This window comes from Mustela nivalis (assembly GCF_964662115.1).
Source record: "Mustela nivalis genome assembly, chromosome: 11".
Taxonomy (NCBI): Eukaryota; Metazoa; Chordata; class Mammalia; order Carnivora; family Mustelidae; genus Mustela; species Mustela nivalis.
In genome coordinates, this window is record NC_139030.1 from 88,113,210 (window position 1) to 88,128,632 (window position 15,423).

Sequence of the window (15,423 nt, forward strand, 5' to 3'; positions counted from 1 at the left end):
CTATTAGAAGGCCACTTTGGAGAGTGAAAAAGGGCATTATGAAGATGATGATGATGATGATTACGTCCGGACAGTAATGCCCAAGTAAACTGGTACACATGGTTACCTTACCAGACCACCAACACTTACCCTGGGCTCTAACCCCCTACCTTAATCACACTGAGACTGTAATTTTCATGTAATAACTAGAAAGAAAGCCTAAGTAAAACAGCAACAGATAATTATGAAACTTAGCGCTGGTATATTCAAGGTTCTAAAAGAAAGAAGACAGAAATAAAGACAGGAAGGCGGACCTACTCAAAAGTTCTGCCCGTACCCTCTATTTTGGGTTTTCATAAGACCATAAGGCTTTTTCTGAATAAAGCATGTTGCAGTTTACAAAAGTTTGCTCACCGGCATGCTCTGAGGCCGGTAACCAGTCGGGCACAATGACAAAGGTCAGACAGCGCGCACCAGAGGCAGAACCGATTTCAGATCTGGGCTAGCCTAGTGTCTTCCCTACCCATGCTGCATCCTCTCCGGGCAGCGACTCTAAACGAAGGACCAGCTTGGGCTCTGAACCTACAATACTGGGAGCAAAGGGGGCCAAGGGGAGACAGTGGACCAAACAGAAAATCTGTTGCTTAAATCGTATCAGCTGCAAAGACAAGTCATTACCACCGAACATATTCCAAACAGAAATATGTATGTGTGCACTTATTTTCAAAGCCATCAGGGACTAGGTTTTAAAAAAAAAAAAAAAAAAAAAGCCTATTCTCAACATGGTTTTCTAAATAATTTTCCAAGATTCTAGTATTTTATGTAAATTAAGTGGCAATCAAACTCCAACATTTAGAAGTGGTTCTTAACAGGGGGGCAGCACATACCCTAGAGGGGGCATTTGGGTGTGATTGAGGGGCCGTGGGGAGTCCCCTCCTTTAGCTCCACCTCCTCTCTAAGTCAGTATGTGTTGGTGCCACAGAAGACCAAAGGTGGCAGGAATGATGGCCTGTGACTTCCGACCACCACGCAAACCTATCATCTGTGGGACAGACAGGCCTCCGAGGGCTAGCCGTGGCTGGCAGACGATCCTGTATTACCACTTGCTGCTCTCTAGGTCACAGCGGTCAGAACGCCAGGGAGTTCTCCAGATCTGCAAAACTCGTCTCAGGGAAATGGGACCTCGGGGCGCCCAACCGGAACATCACGCATGCCGTTGCTCACGAGGGTGTGCTCTGACCGAAGACACACAGCCCGTACACTGTGCCTACAGAACATGGATTCAGACACTGCACAGCTAATTTTATCCTTTCTCTCCCTAGAGTGTTAAATGCACCTCTTTCTTCAGGTATTTGGATAATTTAGGTAAAAGTGGGGTTAGAGAAGCACAAATAATCCCACAATGCACAATACAAATCAGCAAGTATCAGATCTAAAGGACTAACAGGATTCAAACTCTTCCTGGTCTGAAGGGCTGGAGACAGAAGGGCTGTCTCCAAGAGGGAACTTTGCAAACTGCCAAAGACCAGTGATTCAATCTTATCAGGCCATACCCACTGACCTCATTCATACCCCCAGGTGGATCCGATGAGCATAATACAGACTTTAGAGTACAAAGTTTTCCCTCTTCATACGAAATGGTTCAGATCTGTCCAAGTCACAAACATCCCCTGGGCTCCAACCACCCAACTAGACAGTAAGATACAGATGGCATCCTTCATGGGGGTTGCTTCAAATGGGCACCTGGATATCAAGACTGACTAAGGTGGGGGCACCTGGGTGGCTCAGTTGGTTAACTCAAAGGTTACTGCCTTTGGCTCAAGATTGTGATCCAGGGTCCTGGGATCAAGCCCCTCATCAGGCTCCTTGCTCAGCGGGGAGCCCGCTTCTCCCTCTCCCTCTGTCGCTCCCCTTGCTTGTGTTCTCTGTCAAATAAATAAATAAAATCTTAAAAAAAAAAAAAGAAGAAGACTGGCTAAGGTGTGCACAGTATTGAGGGGGTGTCCTAGAGGCTCAAGTGAACCACTCCTCTCTCAACTCAGCTGACTGAACAATGTTCTGTTGTGGAGGGTTGTTTTTAAGCAATGCATAGAGGGTCTCTAATTCCCCAGCACAGCACTGAAAAATTCTTTCGCAGATGATTCATAATGAGTGACAACCATTTATTTATACTTATATCCAGCCATTTATACCTTTAATATAACCTTTGCAAAATGAAGGGAAGCAGTGACCGTTTGCAGGGGTGCAGAGGATAAGGGAGACTGGGCACCGTGGAGTTTGGGATACCAAGGAAGGAGTTAGAACTCAGGGAAGGAATGAGGTCTGGGGGGACAAAGCGGGGTTTTGCTATTTTCTTATTTTAAGAAAGGAAACATCACCCAGACAGAGCGGAAAAGAGACTCGGGTAGAAATGGAAAAGAATGGGACAGGAAGAAGGAAGAAGAAAGGAAGAAGAACACAACCATACCTTCTCCCTGTGAGACTGGTAAGTAGGCAGTAATGAAATGATAAAATCCTAACTGGGGGGTGAACCTCTGCATTTTGTTTTCTTTTCTTTTTTAGGGTTTGCTGATATGTCAGAGGCTGGGCCAAAAGGGTGTCGTTTCTTCATGAGAGCACTGCCACAGCTCAATACGTGGGGCAGTGGTGCTCCCCCCTCCCGCCCTGCTTAAGGAAACCACCTATACACACAGCTGACGTAATGTGGGGACTCAAAGGCTTAAAGAAAAAGAGAGAGCCAGCCCTTAGCCATGATTTCCCAAACCCACCCTTCTGCTGGTAAGAAACTAATGCCACCATTGGATCAGCACCGGTGTGACTGCCGCTGGAGGATCCGACCGAGGACTCCACCTCTGGGGGAGAACTGAGGAACTCACCAGTGACATGCCATAGCTGTGGACAAGACAGCTTCATGGGGGCCGCAATCCTCACCAACATACCAGGTCAGGAGGAAATCCATTTTCCAGAAACTTCAAAGTACGGGCATTATACACTGAGATCAATAAAGACCACAAAAGAAATAATACACCGATGAGAAAATAACAAGGATTCTTTATAAACGTGGGACTGAAATTATCCCTTACATATGTAAATATTCATTCCAGAGAATTAGGAGAGTCACTTCCACTTGACCTATGGGGACCATCTCCAGAGCTTCCCGTTCCCCTTGAAGGGCCTCCTCTGGACAGAGCTCCCGGCGTGATAGCGATGGCAACTCTCGTAGATTCCCCACGCAGCCACGACCTAGATCAAGTCCAGCTGTGAACAAAAACAATACTTTTAGAAGGGAGCCAACTCTGGACCACTGCCTCTCCGGTGGGAGACCATTTAACAACAACGGCTGTCCTCACCAGTGGCAGAGCTGGGCTTGCACACCGACTCACTGCTACCTATTGTAGGCATTAAATACCAAGTATCTCATTACCAGCTAAGGATTTCTCCACAAACGGACTGAGAGTGTTTACTGGAATCAGCTGTCACGTGAGGCTTATAGGCAGGAAGCCTCCACCCGTGAAAGATGGATACAAAGCCAACACTGACACTGCCTCCCAGGCACCCAGACGTGGCGGGAGAAGGTCCAGAAACCCCCAAACGCCTATCAGCCAATTTTGTTTACATTAAGTTAATTGAGAACATTCAAGAATTAGGCTTCCGAAAGGCTGTTTTTATTCGTCAACCCACACAAACTGCATGTTGTATTGTTTATTTGGGTTGAGAGCAATTTCAGTAAATTATGACATTCTGCTACTAAAGGAATGGCCTCGCCAGCTCTTTCCAGTCCTTCACAGGAGAAGATTAAGCTGAATGAACAATATAAGTGAAACCAGAGAGCACAGGAATTTCCATTATGAAATTACCTATCTGATTAAATTTATAATGGCAATAAATAATAGTGGAGGGAGCTTCTGGTGTGTCATCAATTAAAACCCAAACAAGAAACAGGTCCACGGTAAGCAGCGCTGTGGCTGTGTTTACGGCTCGGGCGATGTCAATCCAGAGAACACCTGGTATGTATTAAAAGCACTTACTAAATCATCCACGTCACCACCTTCTGCAAATACGGCTGCTGTGTCTTCTTTTGGATTTTCTTTAGGCTCCAGGAACTGTGAAAAGAAAGTCAGGGACACCACAGTGACATTTTTGCCTCTTTGGATGGAGGGCACTGTCTCCTAGCAGCGCCACAGGCAGATCTAAGAAGGCCCACTCATCCCCAAAGTGTCACTGCAATGGCCTCAAAGAAACCACGCCTTCCTCTGGCCCTGGAGAAGAATGATTTTGAAGTTGAATAGCCCACACTCACTCGTCACCAAGTGAGTCACCCACTCCCTCTTGTGAAGAGGGAGGAAACATGGCTCGCCAAGGCAGTGACCCCACGGAGGGCCCATACCAGGTGCAGAGGACACCCAATATTCCCATTTCTGCTTCCAGAGAGGATATGTGTGCTCATTAGGGTTAGGAAAAGAACCAGACTCCCCAAACCAGTATGTCTTGGTCTCTCCTGAAAGGAGCCTAAGAATCAAGTGTTTGAACTCAGCAATTAGAATCTCATTCCTCAACTCTAACCGAGGACAAAAGGAAGGACTTCCTGTAAATGATGTGAAACACAAAAATGGGGGAGCTTTTAGAAGGCTGGACAATTCCTTTTCTGGAAATCCTTCAAACAGTGTTAGGAAATAAATGAAAAGGAAGGTGGATGAGGAAGTTTCTAGTGCATGCTTCTGCTCAGCATTAGTATTCAAGACCTGGAGCTTCTAAACAGCAGATGTGCAGAAAAGCAAGGGCCTTGAATTGAAGTCTGCAAGGATCTAGGGATGAATTTCAGGTTTTGAAAGGGTACTGGGTGCCCTTGAAAATCATCTGAACACTTCTGCTCTCTGTCCTGTCCCTCCACGAAACAGCAGTGGGGTCTCCTTTCCTCAAGGCATGCAGTCACTGCATATAAGAGCTAGGTTTTTGTGAGCCACTTATCTAACACCCGAAGGTGATCTACCTTCCGGTATCATATCTGAAATGGCAGCAGAGCCAAACCTGAAGGAGTGTTTTTAAAGGGGTGAGCTGGAAGGGGGGGCATCCCGCTCCCTGTCAGCATTCCTCAGGGTCCATGTGCACGGAGCGCGCACACAGTGAGCCAGCTTTCCAGACCCCGAGCCCCCTCTGCTCCCCCGCAGCTGCCTCCACCCAGGATGGAAAGGTGTAGTTCTACTCTTCTCACTACCTCAGCATGAAAACATGGCAAGAACTGCCTTCCCTGTACATTCCTGTTATGATACAACGGACACCACTGAGGCCTCTGAAACCTCACAAATAGGTTAAAATATGTCTCTGACAAACCGTGAACTCATGTCTCTCTTAAACATTAGGCTCCAGTGCCGCCAAGTCTCAAGTGCAAATCTCAAGTCTCAAGTGCAGACCTGTGCAGCAAGTCTCAGGAAGCCAGTGCTGCAGGTCCTTCTGTCCCTCGTGTCCAGAAACTCACGCACACAGGAACAAGAGGCGACAGTGGAGGCTGTACTGGCAGAACTGGAACCGCAGACATGGCCATGATGGTTTGCTTTTGACTCAACCTCCCTCCTGGACTTTGTTTTCCCTCAGTCAAAACCACCTCACCATTCATTAACTACAGTTTTGACTGAGAGAGCAAGGAATTAACCTTCTAAGGACATTTATGGGTCTCTCCATAGCCCCTGCTGACCTTACATTGGACCATGCCCAACACTGGGAATCACTGGTATGAGAGGCAGGAAAGGCGAGCAAGGGGGGTGGAGAGCCCTGGTCTGCAACAGAACTGTAAAGGAGCTTCTGTATCACTAATCCTATTTACGTACTTTGGCTGATGATTAATAAAGATATCTGAGGGCCAAGTACAGAAAAATTATTCACACATGTATTTGCATGTGGTGTATGTCTAAAGATCAAACTCTGTTCTTGCCTAGATTCCAAGATATCTAAGAAACTCTAGATTGTAATCCTAATTATCATTACTAAAAGTGGTTTTTACTTTGTTCTTCTTTTTTTTTTTTTAAAGATTTTATGTATTTATTTGACAGAGATCACAAGAAGGCAGAGAGACAGGCAGAGAGAGAGGAGGAAGCAGGCTCCCTGCCGAGCAGAGAGCCCGATGTGGGGCTCGATCCCAGGACCCTGAGATTATGACCTGAGCTGAAGGAGGAGGCTTTAACCCACTGAGCACCTTCTGAAGACCGACACACTCCCTGGGCTCAGCAGTTCTGCCATCCACCACATCCTTTATCATCGCTGGTAAGAGGCGGCATGGTAGGTCCCAATCCAGGAAATCCCTAACGTTTCCTGGCACACAGCCTCTACAAGCCCCCAACTCCATCTCCTCCTCACCGCACAGCCCCTTTCCCAGCTGCCAGATAAATGAGGACAGGGCTGTCTGCACAGTGTGACCGCGCTACATACAGTTAAACACAACGGCACATATTGGAGACTAGGCTAAGGTCCTAGGAAGGCAGGAGCAGCAGCAGGCAAACTCTCACTTCCATCAAGTTCTTTAAACAACTGCAAGTGATTTTCCTGGCAGATCTGCTCCGTACTTCTGTGTAAGCAAATGATGGCTAAGAGCTGGGCTGCCATCGGTTATCTCCTCAAAGCCCCAGGCAAGGCTGATCCCTTACACATATCACTCCTCTTCATCAGTTTTTAACTGCAAGTAATTTGCAGGCTGTGCAGTGTGACGGGAAGCTAGAGATACAGCAGAGAATTCAGTGGCTGGCCTGCTTTCTCAATAGAAGCAGCAGATTCTCTGAATGCAGCAGGAAGGGGCAGGAGCCAGCTCTCATCTTCTCTTGTGTTCTTTCCCTCTGCAATGCTCAGAAGTTGAGAACAAACAGAAAGGACACTTGTGTGACACACTCCTCCTTCCTCAAACCACCAGGATTTACTTGGGGTTACCAAGAAAGAGTGTCCTTACTTGGAGAGCTTTATGAAATGGATGAACTATTACTTTGCAAGCACACTAAAGTACGATCCTGGATACAAGCAGAGAAATGGAGTCGATAACACCTGTATAGAAATTTCCGTCTAATCCCTCCAGAAGACTAAAAACTAACAATCACCTCATGCTCAGATGGTTACCAATCCCAAATTAAAATCACATGGCTTCCACTGGGCTGACTCTGACACTCTCAGGTGATTCCAAAGACTCACCCATAATTCAGACATATAAAAGCATCAGGAAGGACAAGTCTGTTTGCATGTATTTTGTCTAAAAGGACATACTTCTGAGTTCAATGTTCAGTGTTATAAAGGCAGCATTGCACAGGAGAGAAATCCTACAACTTAGTGTAGGAGAACAAAACCCTAACCTTAGCTGTGTCAGTTCCTCAGTAACCCTGGGCAAGCTGCTTGACCTTTCTATAATTAACAAAATAAGACTACTACTACTCACCCTATCGCATGGGGTTATAGCGAGTCTCAGACGAAATAAAGTATGCAAACTTGCTTTGTCATATTGTAGATTGTATGTTCCAATTCCTAGGAAAATGCCCAATACATGTCCACCAAATGACAGGTGCAAGAATATCCATAGCATTTTTAGTGGCACCTGGGTGGCTAAGTCAGTGAAGTGTCTGACTCCTGATTTTGGCTCAGGTCATGATCTCAGGGTCATGGGACTGAGCCCCATGTCAGACTCTGACCTCAGCAGGGAATCTGCTTGAGATTCTATCTCCCTCTCTCCTTCTGCCCCTTCCCCTGCTCTCTTTTCTCCCACTCTCTCTAAAACAGATAAGTAAATCTTTAAAAAAGTATCTACAGCATTTTTACTCATAATTGCCAAAGTGTGGAAACAATCAAATGCCCATTATCAGGAGAATGCATAAATACATTGTGGTATAACCATAAAAGGGAGTAGTATATAGTCATAATACAGAAAGAACAACTCTAACATCATGGATGAATAAAGTTAAGGATAGGCAAAACTGCTCTCCAGTGACAGGTGTCAGAAGAGTGGTAACATCGGGTGCCAGGGGTTCCTGACTGTGAAGGCTTCCAGAGAGACGTAAACATTCTGTATTTCGATCTGGGTGGCGGACGCCCACAGCTGTGGGCTTTACCAGGTTACACATTTGAGATCTGTGCATTTATTGCATGTTATGTTCTACCTCAACAGTATTTTTATAAAATTGTATATTAAAAGCACTGGGTGAGGTACATAAACAATGAATTTTGGAATATACACACAAAAAATTAAATTAAATTTTAAAAAAGTATCAAGCTCTAAACAAATATGAGGTAAAATTGCGGTACTTTCCTTATTGCTTTTCCTTGAATTAGCATACAGAACAACTCCACCAGAGATTTACAGCAGAGAAGGAAAGTGGAAAAGAGCAAAGAAAAAATATGGGGTCAACGGAAGACAGTAGTTAAAGAAAACTGATCTCAAGAAATGACTCTTGAACTTTATGTTGTAACCCTCACAAGACTTCGAAGATCTCTTACAAACTCACACACTGAAAGCCGGGTGCACTCCTGCGAGAGGGACCCCGAGCATCTTTCCCGTGTGTGGATGTGGCTGGTAGCGTTCTAAGGTGGAGGCACGGAGAGGTGGCATCATGGTGTGGCAGGAGGAGGACTGTCCTAGAACGGCAGGGCTCTTGATTCGAGTCAATTCTGCCAGCCATCAACTTGCCAGGAGACACTGTAAGTCAACGTCACCTCTCTAGATGGAGTCTGTAAAATGACCAGACTGCTAAACTCCTATCCTATGACCTATGAGGCTGCGGGGGAAAATCAATGTCAACAACAATAAAGAAGGCCAGATTGGGCAGCCACCAGGAAAACAGGTGCTAAAAAGATACCTGCTCCCCTTCCAAGTTCAAATCAAATGATTATTTAGATACAGCTTGGCCCCTTGGGATCCTCTGCGATACAATACGACAAAGCCACAAGGCTAGTCCTCTCTCCCCTCTGTGCTATTACTATGGAGTAAAAAGAATGGAGGACCCGGGGTCAGTCCTAGAACAAGACTCCTCGCCAGGGACTTACTAAGAGATCTCAGCCATGTTATTTTCTTTCTCGGGGCCCTCAATTTCTTCATCTGCAATATAAGGAGTTTGGACTAGATCAGTGTTTTTCAGGTTCTGTTCCTGGGTAATCCCACCCTGCCGCCCACCACCCACCGACTGAGGAGCAGCCTCTTTCTCTGTTTCAGAGATCAGGCACCCCCCGGTAAGCTTTAGTTTTAAAAATAAAAACTCCTTTAGAAGATCATTAGAATTCTTTCCAGCTGAATAAAATTATATACAACTTAAGCCAATTTCCTCTGCCTGAGTTAAGGATCTGGCTTGTTTTAATTCTTCTAACCCAGGGCTTCCTAACATCATTATCAGCATATTGGGCCAGATAATTCTTGACGTGGGAGCTGTTCGGTTTCCCAACATCCCTGGCCTCTGGTCACTAGGAGTCAGTAGCAGCCCCTGTGTGATCATTCTTGGTTGAGTCACTGTCCTAACCCTAACACAGGTTAGCAAGAAGAAACTTATTTTAAAAAGGAAAAGAAAAAATTCTTTGATGAAGAAGATAAACTTCAAATGATGAATCAGCCTCTTCTAACCTCCCACCAGTTCAGGTGTTTTACTGATGGTGGCCTGAGGCAAAGAACCTTCCGGATGCTCCTGGAACGTGCCAGGATTAGCCACAGGGCACAAGTCCACCACAGAGCCACACCCTGAGAACAGTACCGAGATTACCAAACACCAAGTGCTAATGGTGCGCCTAACAGGAACAAACAGAAACAGAAAAAGTGAAGTGAAAGAATGGACAGGTTACAGCGACAATAAAAATGTGAAAATGGCATCATGGTTATGTCCAGGCTTCAAAATGAAGTGAGAGCGGTCAGTGAATTTAAAAGAAAGTGGCTATTTAAAACTTACATCGTGGAAGAAATTTCTATTTCTGTAGCAGGATTGACTTACCTAGATTTCTCAGAGTCATAAAATCTATTTTCTCAGAGTCATAAATTCTATTTTCTAGAATACACCAAAGACAAATGGCCCTCGTTAAGAGGTGCAAGTGTAATGTTATGATCTAATTTTCACTTAAAATGGACATCTCTGAATAATTATTTCCTTTCAAATCATCAACATTTAATACAGATAATTTGACAGCTTGCTAACTTTAAATAACTTACGTAAGTGTCTTGGAAGACTTGAAATGGGCTGTGAGTACTGTTCTTCAACCTCGATTATAGTCAGGTTTCCCTAACTGATTTTATGGGGATTGATCAAACTTGACAAACGCCTCCTTTGAAGGCGATCTACTGCAGTGCACTGTCAGAAGGGACTCCCCTCCCTGAGCGGGCTGAGGTGTGTCACATGGAGCGGGCTGCTCTGAGCCAGACTCGCCCCCAGTGATTCTCCCCATCACCCCCGACGTGCGCATACTCTCTTCCACACTGCACTCCAAAAACCACAGGTGCCAGTTAAAAACATTTTTGATACAAACGATTATGTCTCCCCCCTGAAAAACAAAATAAATGTTTTGGAAAGAAAAAAGATGACAAGTTCTCAGAGCTGTCTTCAATTACGATCAACTGAAATCAGTGCCGCTGACACTGGAACCACTCAAGGACACCACCCCAAACCTCGTCATTAACTCAAAGTCCTCTCTGCGGCTGAATGGACAGCACAATTCCCCACGGTTAGGCTCTGTGTCCTGAAGTTCCAAAGAAGACACTGCCTTTGCAGCACAGAACAAGCCTCAGACAATTTGCAAGAAGCACGTCATCCCTTCTTAGATTTCTTGCCTCTCTACTATTCTGGACTCACTTAGCTATGACACCTTTGGTTAAGATGCACTACACTGCCGAGAGGAAAAATACAACCTTTTTTAGATCGCTGCTCTAATCTTCCTTCAATAACAATAACATGTACTTAACTCTCACCTCGGTGACAATTTTTTAAATGCAATAATGACGAGGGCAAGTGAGTGGCTCAATCAGTTGAGGTGACTGCCTTCAGCTCAGGTCATGATCTCATGGTCCTGGGATCGAGCCCCACATCGGGCTCCCAGCTCACTGGGGAGTCTGCTTCTCCCCCTGCGCCTCCCCCTGCTTGAGCTCTCTTTCTCTCTCAAATAAATAAAATCTTTTTAAAAAATTAAAAATAAATTAAATTATTTGTCTTGACTTATTTTACTTGTTTAGCAAAAGCTAACTGATAAGCCTTCATGCTAAGCGATGGTTAATTTTGTGTGTCCACCTGGCTTGGACCACAGTGCCCAGCTGTGGTGCTAAACCCTAGTCTGGATGTTGCTGTGAAGGTATTCTGTAGATATGATTAACATTTACAATCAGCTGATCTGAAGTGAAGATTACCCTTGGTCATATTGGTGGGTCTCATTCAATCAGCTGAAGGAAACCTGCCTCAGGACGGTACCATGGAAATCTTGCCTGAATTTCTAGCCTGCTGGCCTGTCTTACGAATTTCAGATTTGCCAGTCTCTACAATTTCACGAGCCAATTCTTTAAAATAGATAAATCTTTTCCCAACCCACTCTCTCTCTCTCACACACACACACACACACACACACACACACACACCCATATATATAGTCTATTGGTTCTTTCCCTCTGGAGAGCACTGAATGATACACTCCAGTTCCAAGGGGAAACATTATCATGCCATTGTATGAAGTGACAAACAAATAAAATCAAGCAGTTAAATGACATCCTCTCGAGTACTGATATATTTATAGCCCTGACTGGTGGGAGAGGGTACAGACACAGTGGAGCCCCTTCTGAGACAATCATCAGCATGTTAGTGTGTGCTTCTAAAATTCTAGGATTTTACTTCCTGAAAGCAGGGACCATATATGTTCTTTAACAAAATGCTTCTGCCAGGCAAAGTATAGTAAATACAAATTCTCATATAATCTAACTTCTTTCCCCAAAAATACTATGGTTTCTGCCAAACGCCTTTTTGAGTTGAAACTATAAGGCATTTTTAAATGTGGCCTAAATTTCGCCCTAAGCTGAATACTTCTAGCCTTGTTCCTGCCATTCCCTCACTCCCTTAACAGACTCCTGTCCGCCAGCCCAGACCAAACTCTCCGTGAGCATGTGTAGTTAAGTTTTTGAATCTCCGTTATCTTCCTCTGCAAGCCTACAGTGAGTTTCTAGAGGGCAGGAGTGTTGTCTTATTACCCAGCACAATGCCTAGCAGACGGCTAAGGCTTTAGCCCGTGACTGAGAGCTGCTGGGTGCTGTCCCAGTAGGACTGGCTCAGTTAGAAACCATACCTGAAGTTCAGTGTTATGAACCATATACTTTTTTTTTTTTTTAAGATTTTATGTATTTATTTGACCAAGAGAGACACAGCGAGAGAGGGAACACAAGCAGGAGGAGTGGGAGAAGGAGAAGCAGACTTCTTGCTGAGCAGGAGCCTGATGTGGGGCTCGATCCCAGGACCCTGGGATCATGACCTGAGCTGAAGGCAGACGCCTCATGACTGAGCCACCCAGGCACCTGAACCATACACTCCTGAGGTATGGACGTGCCTTACTCTGGAATACGAGGGTCTCTATCTTGCTTAACATTTTAATCACCTGAGGGGCTTTAAGAACTCAAACCCTGCCCCCAGAACTCCATTTTGGACTACCAGAATCTTTGGGGGCGGGGCCTGGTCATCAGTACTTCTTAAATGACAGCTCCCCAGGTGACTGAAGTGTGGCCTTGTGGGAATCACTGGACTACCTGGATTTCACAGCCTTTACCAAGGTCTCGGCTATGCTTGGTATGCACTAAGGACCTCAGGAGCTCTAGAGCTAATGACACTGTGGTTCCGGGTGAGTTCTAGAATGAGGACTGCAGTCTTTGGAAGACTGAGGGAGTTTACAATTTCTCCTACAAAAACACTGCAGTTGAAGGAAAAGGAACTAGCCAATTGGTCAATTAAGAATGCTGGGAGTTTACTAGTTCAGTTACTCTTAAAATTTAAAATTTTTAAGGAGGAACGGGCATCAAGAAAATAATATTCATTACAATACTTCATCTAAAGATGGTGTTATTCTGCAATACCTTTTTGGCTTCCTCAGCTGTGACGGAACTTCCAGGGGCTTCATCTTTGGTGATCAGAGTAATTCCATCTAAAAAGTAATTCAGAGTGAAATCTCAGTGCAAAGAATCAATCCTGATCGTACCTTCCTCTCCATCACCCCCCCCCATCTTCCCATTAGAGATTTTTATAACTCTACAGGTGCTCTTCTCTATAGAAATGAAGTCTGTGAAGGCACTTAACTCACACTGTTACTTCCATCTTATAGTATCCTGTTTCCTACTTAGCCTCTGTAAAATGAAGGCCACATCTCAAGGGCTACCTGCTGCATGAAGTCTTCCCTGATTAAACCTCTCCTTCAGAGTTTTTAGCTCACTTTGTTTATGCCTTTGAAATGGCTGTCATCATATCTTACCTTGTATATGATTACTACGTGTACACATGTTCTCTCTCCTAATGGACCATACTTTTCTCAAGGGCAGGGAATGGGTTTTATTCATCTTTCAATTCCCATCAATGTAGGCATGGACAAGCTTAGTAAATAAATAAGTGAACGACTATATACTTAGGCCCAAACCCATTAGATACCCAATATAGGAATCTGCAGACATTTTGACTTCTAGTAATGTTACCAGCTACTGATGGAATGGCAAGAGGCCCCAGCTGGGAGGAAACATGCTCTCACAATGGTTATGTCTATCATTTAGCACATACATCAATTTTAGCTCAGTGAGAGCAAATCAAGGATAGAAAATCTACCCTTTAGTTTTCTCTTCTTCCTAAGATTTTCTTCTGCCTCAAATGGCTGATGCATGATACACTTTCAGAAAAGCATATACATTTAACATCCATTTGTACCTAGAAATGGCACAGGTCATGTGTATTCTCTCAATAGGATATAAGCTCTCAGAAAATGCGTACCTTGTGTATGTCCTGTAAGTTTCCTTTCAGCCAACAATATGCTGGAGGCAATCAATAAATACCAAAACCAATCTCCTTCATCTACTAGGCTGGCAGCAGAGACACCAGAGTGATTTGAGTAAGTCCCATTCACCACCTATTCTAATTGCTTTTGCTCCCCAGTGTAGAAGTTAAAGGGCTGAAAAATTAACTGTCAGGGAAATAGTTGCCTGAGTGATGAAACGCTGCCCCTTAGAAGCTGGATAGACAGATATGCAACTCCTTTTTACAGAGTTTGCCCAGAAATACAGGTTCAAACTAATCTGAGGGTCCTACTTCAAGTGAAAAGTTTCATAATCTTCAACATCATTGTTTTCATAGGAGGTATTTTTAATAGGTAGTATCTTATACTTGGTTCTGAAAGAAAATCAAGTCAGGTGAAAAAAACCGGGCACAAGGCATGAAGGAAATCCAACATCAAGCCTAACACTGAAAGAGTATGTGTTGCCCTCTTTCTAGGTTAAGTTTGCACTGGTTTCTGTGAATAAGTAAGGGAATGGCTTTGGTGCACGAAGATGCTCGTCTGCTGATATGGAAAGCCCAAGAATACGCTCACGAAAGGTGGTAGAAGGGCAAAATGTGGGTGAGGTCAGTGTTAGTGCTGTGGGTCCGGCAGGATGGAAGGGTCTAAGAATCTGAGAAAGGGGGCAATGTTTGCCCACGCGGGTTCTTCCAACTAACAGAAAAGGTACCATCTTGGAAATGGGTCATGCTGCACAAAGTTTAAGATAGGATCTACATGTTCACTATTTATCACTTTTTATTTATGTTCATTAAGCTTGCTTCTAAGCCTTGTTATTTTCATTCACTGGATCCCAAGCATTTTCCCAAATCCACAGGGAAAGTCACCAGGTTGCCACGTAACACACCATACAATATAATTTATGTTTCGATTTAGAAAAAAACAGCATAAATATTTGGAGAAAATGATAAAAGACACCTTACCCTGAACGACAATTTCCCAGAAATGATTTAACTGTTTCATTTCCACTTTCTCTCGAAGTGCTCTCAGGAAATCGTTAAAGCGCTGCTCCTCTGAAAACTGGGGTGGCGTGTGGGGGCAGAAGGGCATCAGGTCAGAGCAAATACAGAAACAAGTCACTCCCAGGACAAAGTGCTACGTATCCCAAATCCACCGTTATTTCTAAGAAAAATATATCATGTCCTTCTTTGGTAAATGGGAGATCTGGTCTGGCATTCCAAATTTCAGCTAGGTTTGCGGCGAACCAGAAATCCCTCCATCTGTGGAAGGCACACAGCTGCTCAGAGCTGCACCGTTTTTTTTTTTCGGGGTGGGGGGGTGCCCAGTGCTGTGCTTTTTAACTTTCAATATGGACAAAGTCAAACAAAAATAGAAGAGTTTCCTGAATTCTCAATATACCCAACATCCAGCTTCAACAACTGTCAAATCAGCCAATCTTGCCTTCCCATACACCGACCTTCCCCCACAACCTTGGGATTGTTTGGA

General features: G+C 44.5%; 1 protein-coding gene across 2 annotated transcripts in view; it reads right to left on the bottom strand.

Annotated features, from left to right (window-relative positions):
- Positions 1 to 3,010: 3,010 nt before the first annotated feature.
- XRCC5 (X-ray repair cross complementing 5) overlaps positions 3,011 to 15,423 on the bottom strand; it is an 89,481-nt gene continuing 77,068 nt past the window's right edge. The window contains exons 18-21 of one of the 2 annotated variants that reach the window (XM_082689095.1): positions 14,901 to 14,997; positions 13,019 to 13,086; positions 4,008 to 4,082; positions 3,011 to 3,237 (exon numbers count right to left, since the gene is read on the bottom strand). In XM_082689095.1, coding sequence (XP_082545221.1) covers positions 3,223 to 3,237; positions 4,008 to 4,082; positions 13,019 to 13,086; positions 14,901 to 14,997 — 255 coding nt within the window. In that variant the 3' untranslated portion in view covers positions 3,011 to 3,222. The remainder of the gene's footprint in view (positions 3,238 to 4,007; positions 4,083 to 13,018; positions 13,087 to 14,900; positions 14,998 to 15,423) is intronic. The other variant, XR_014300209.1, reaches the window with a different exon arrangement.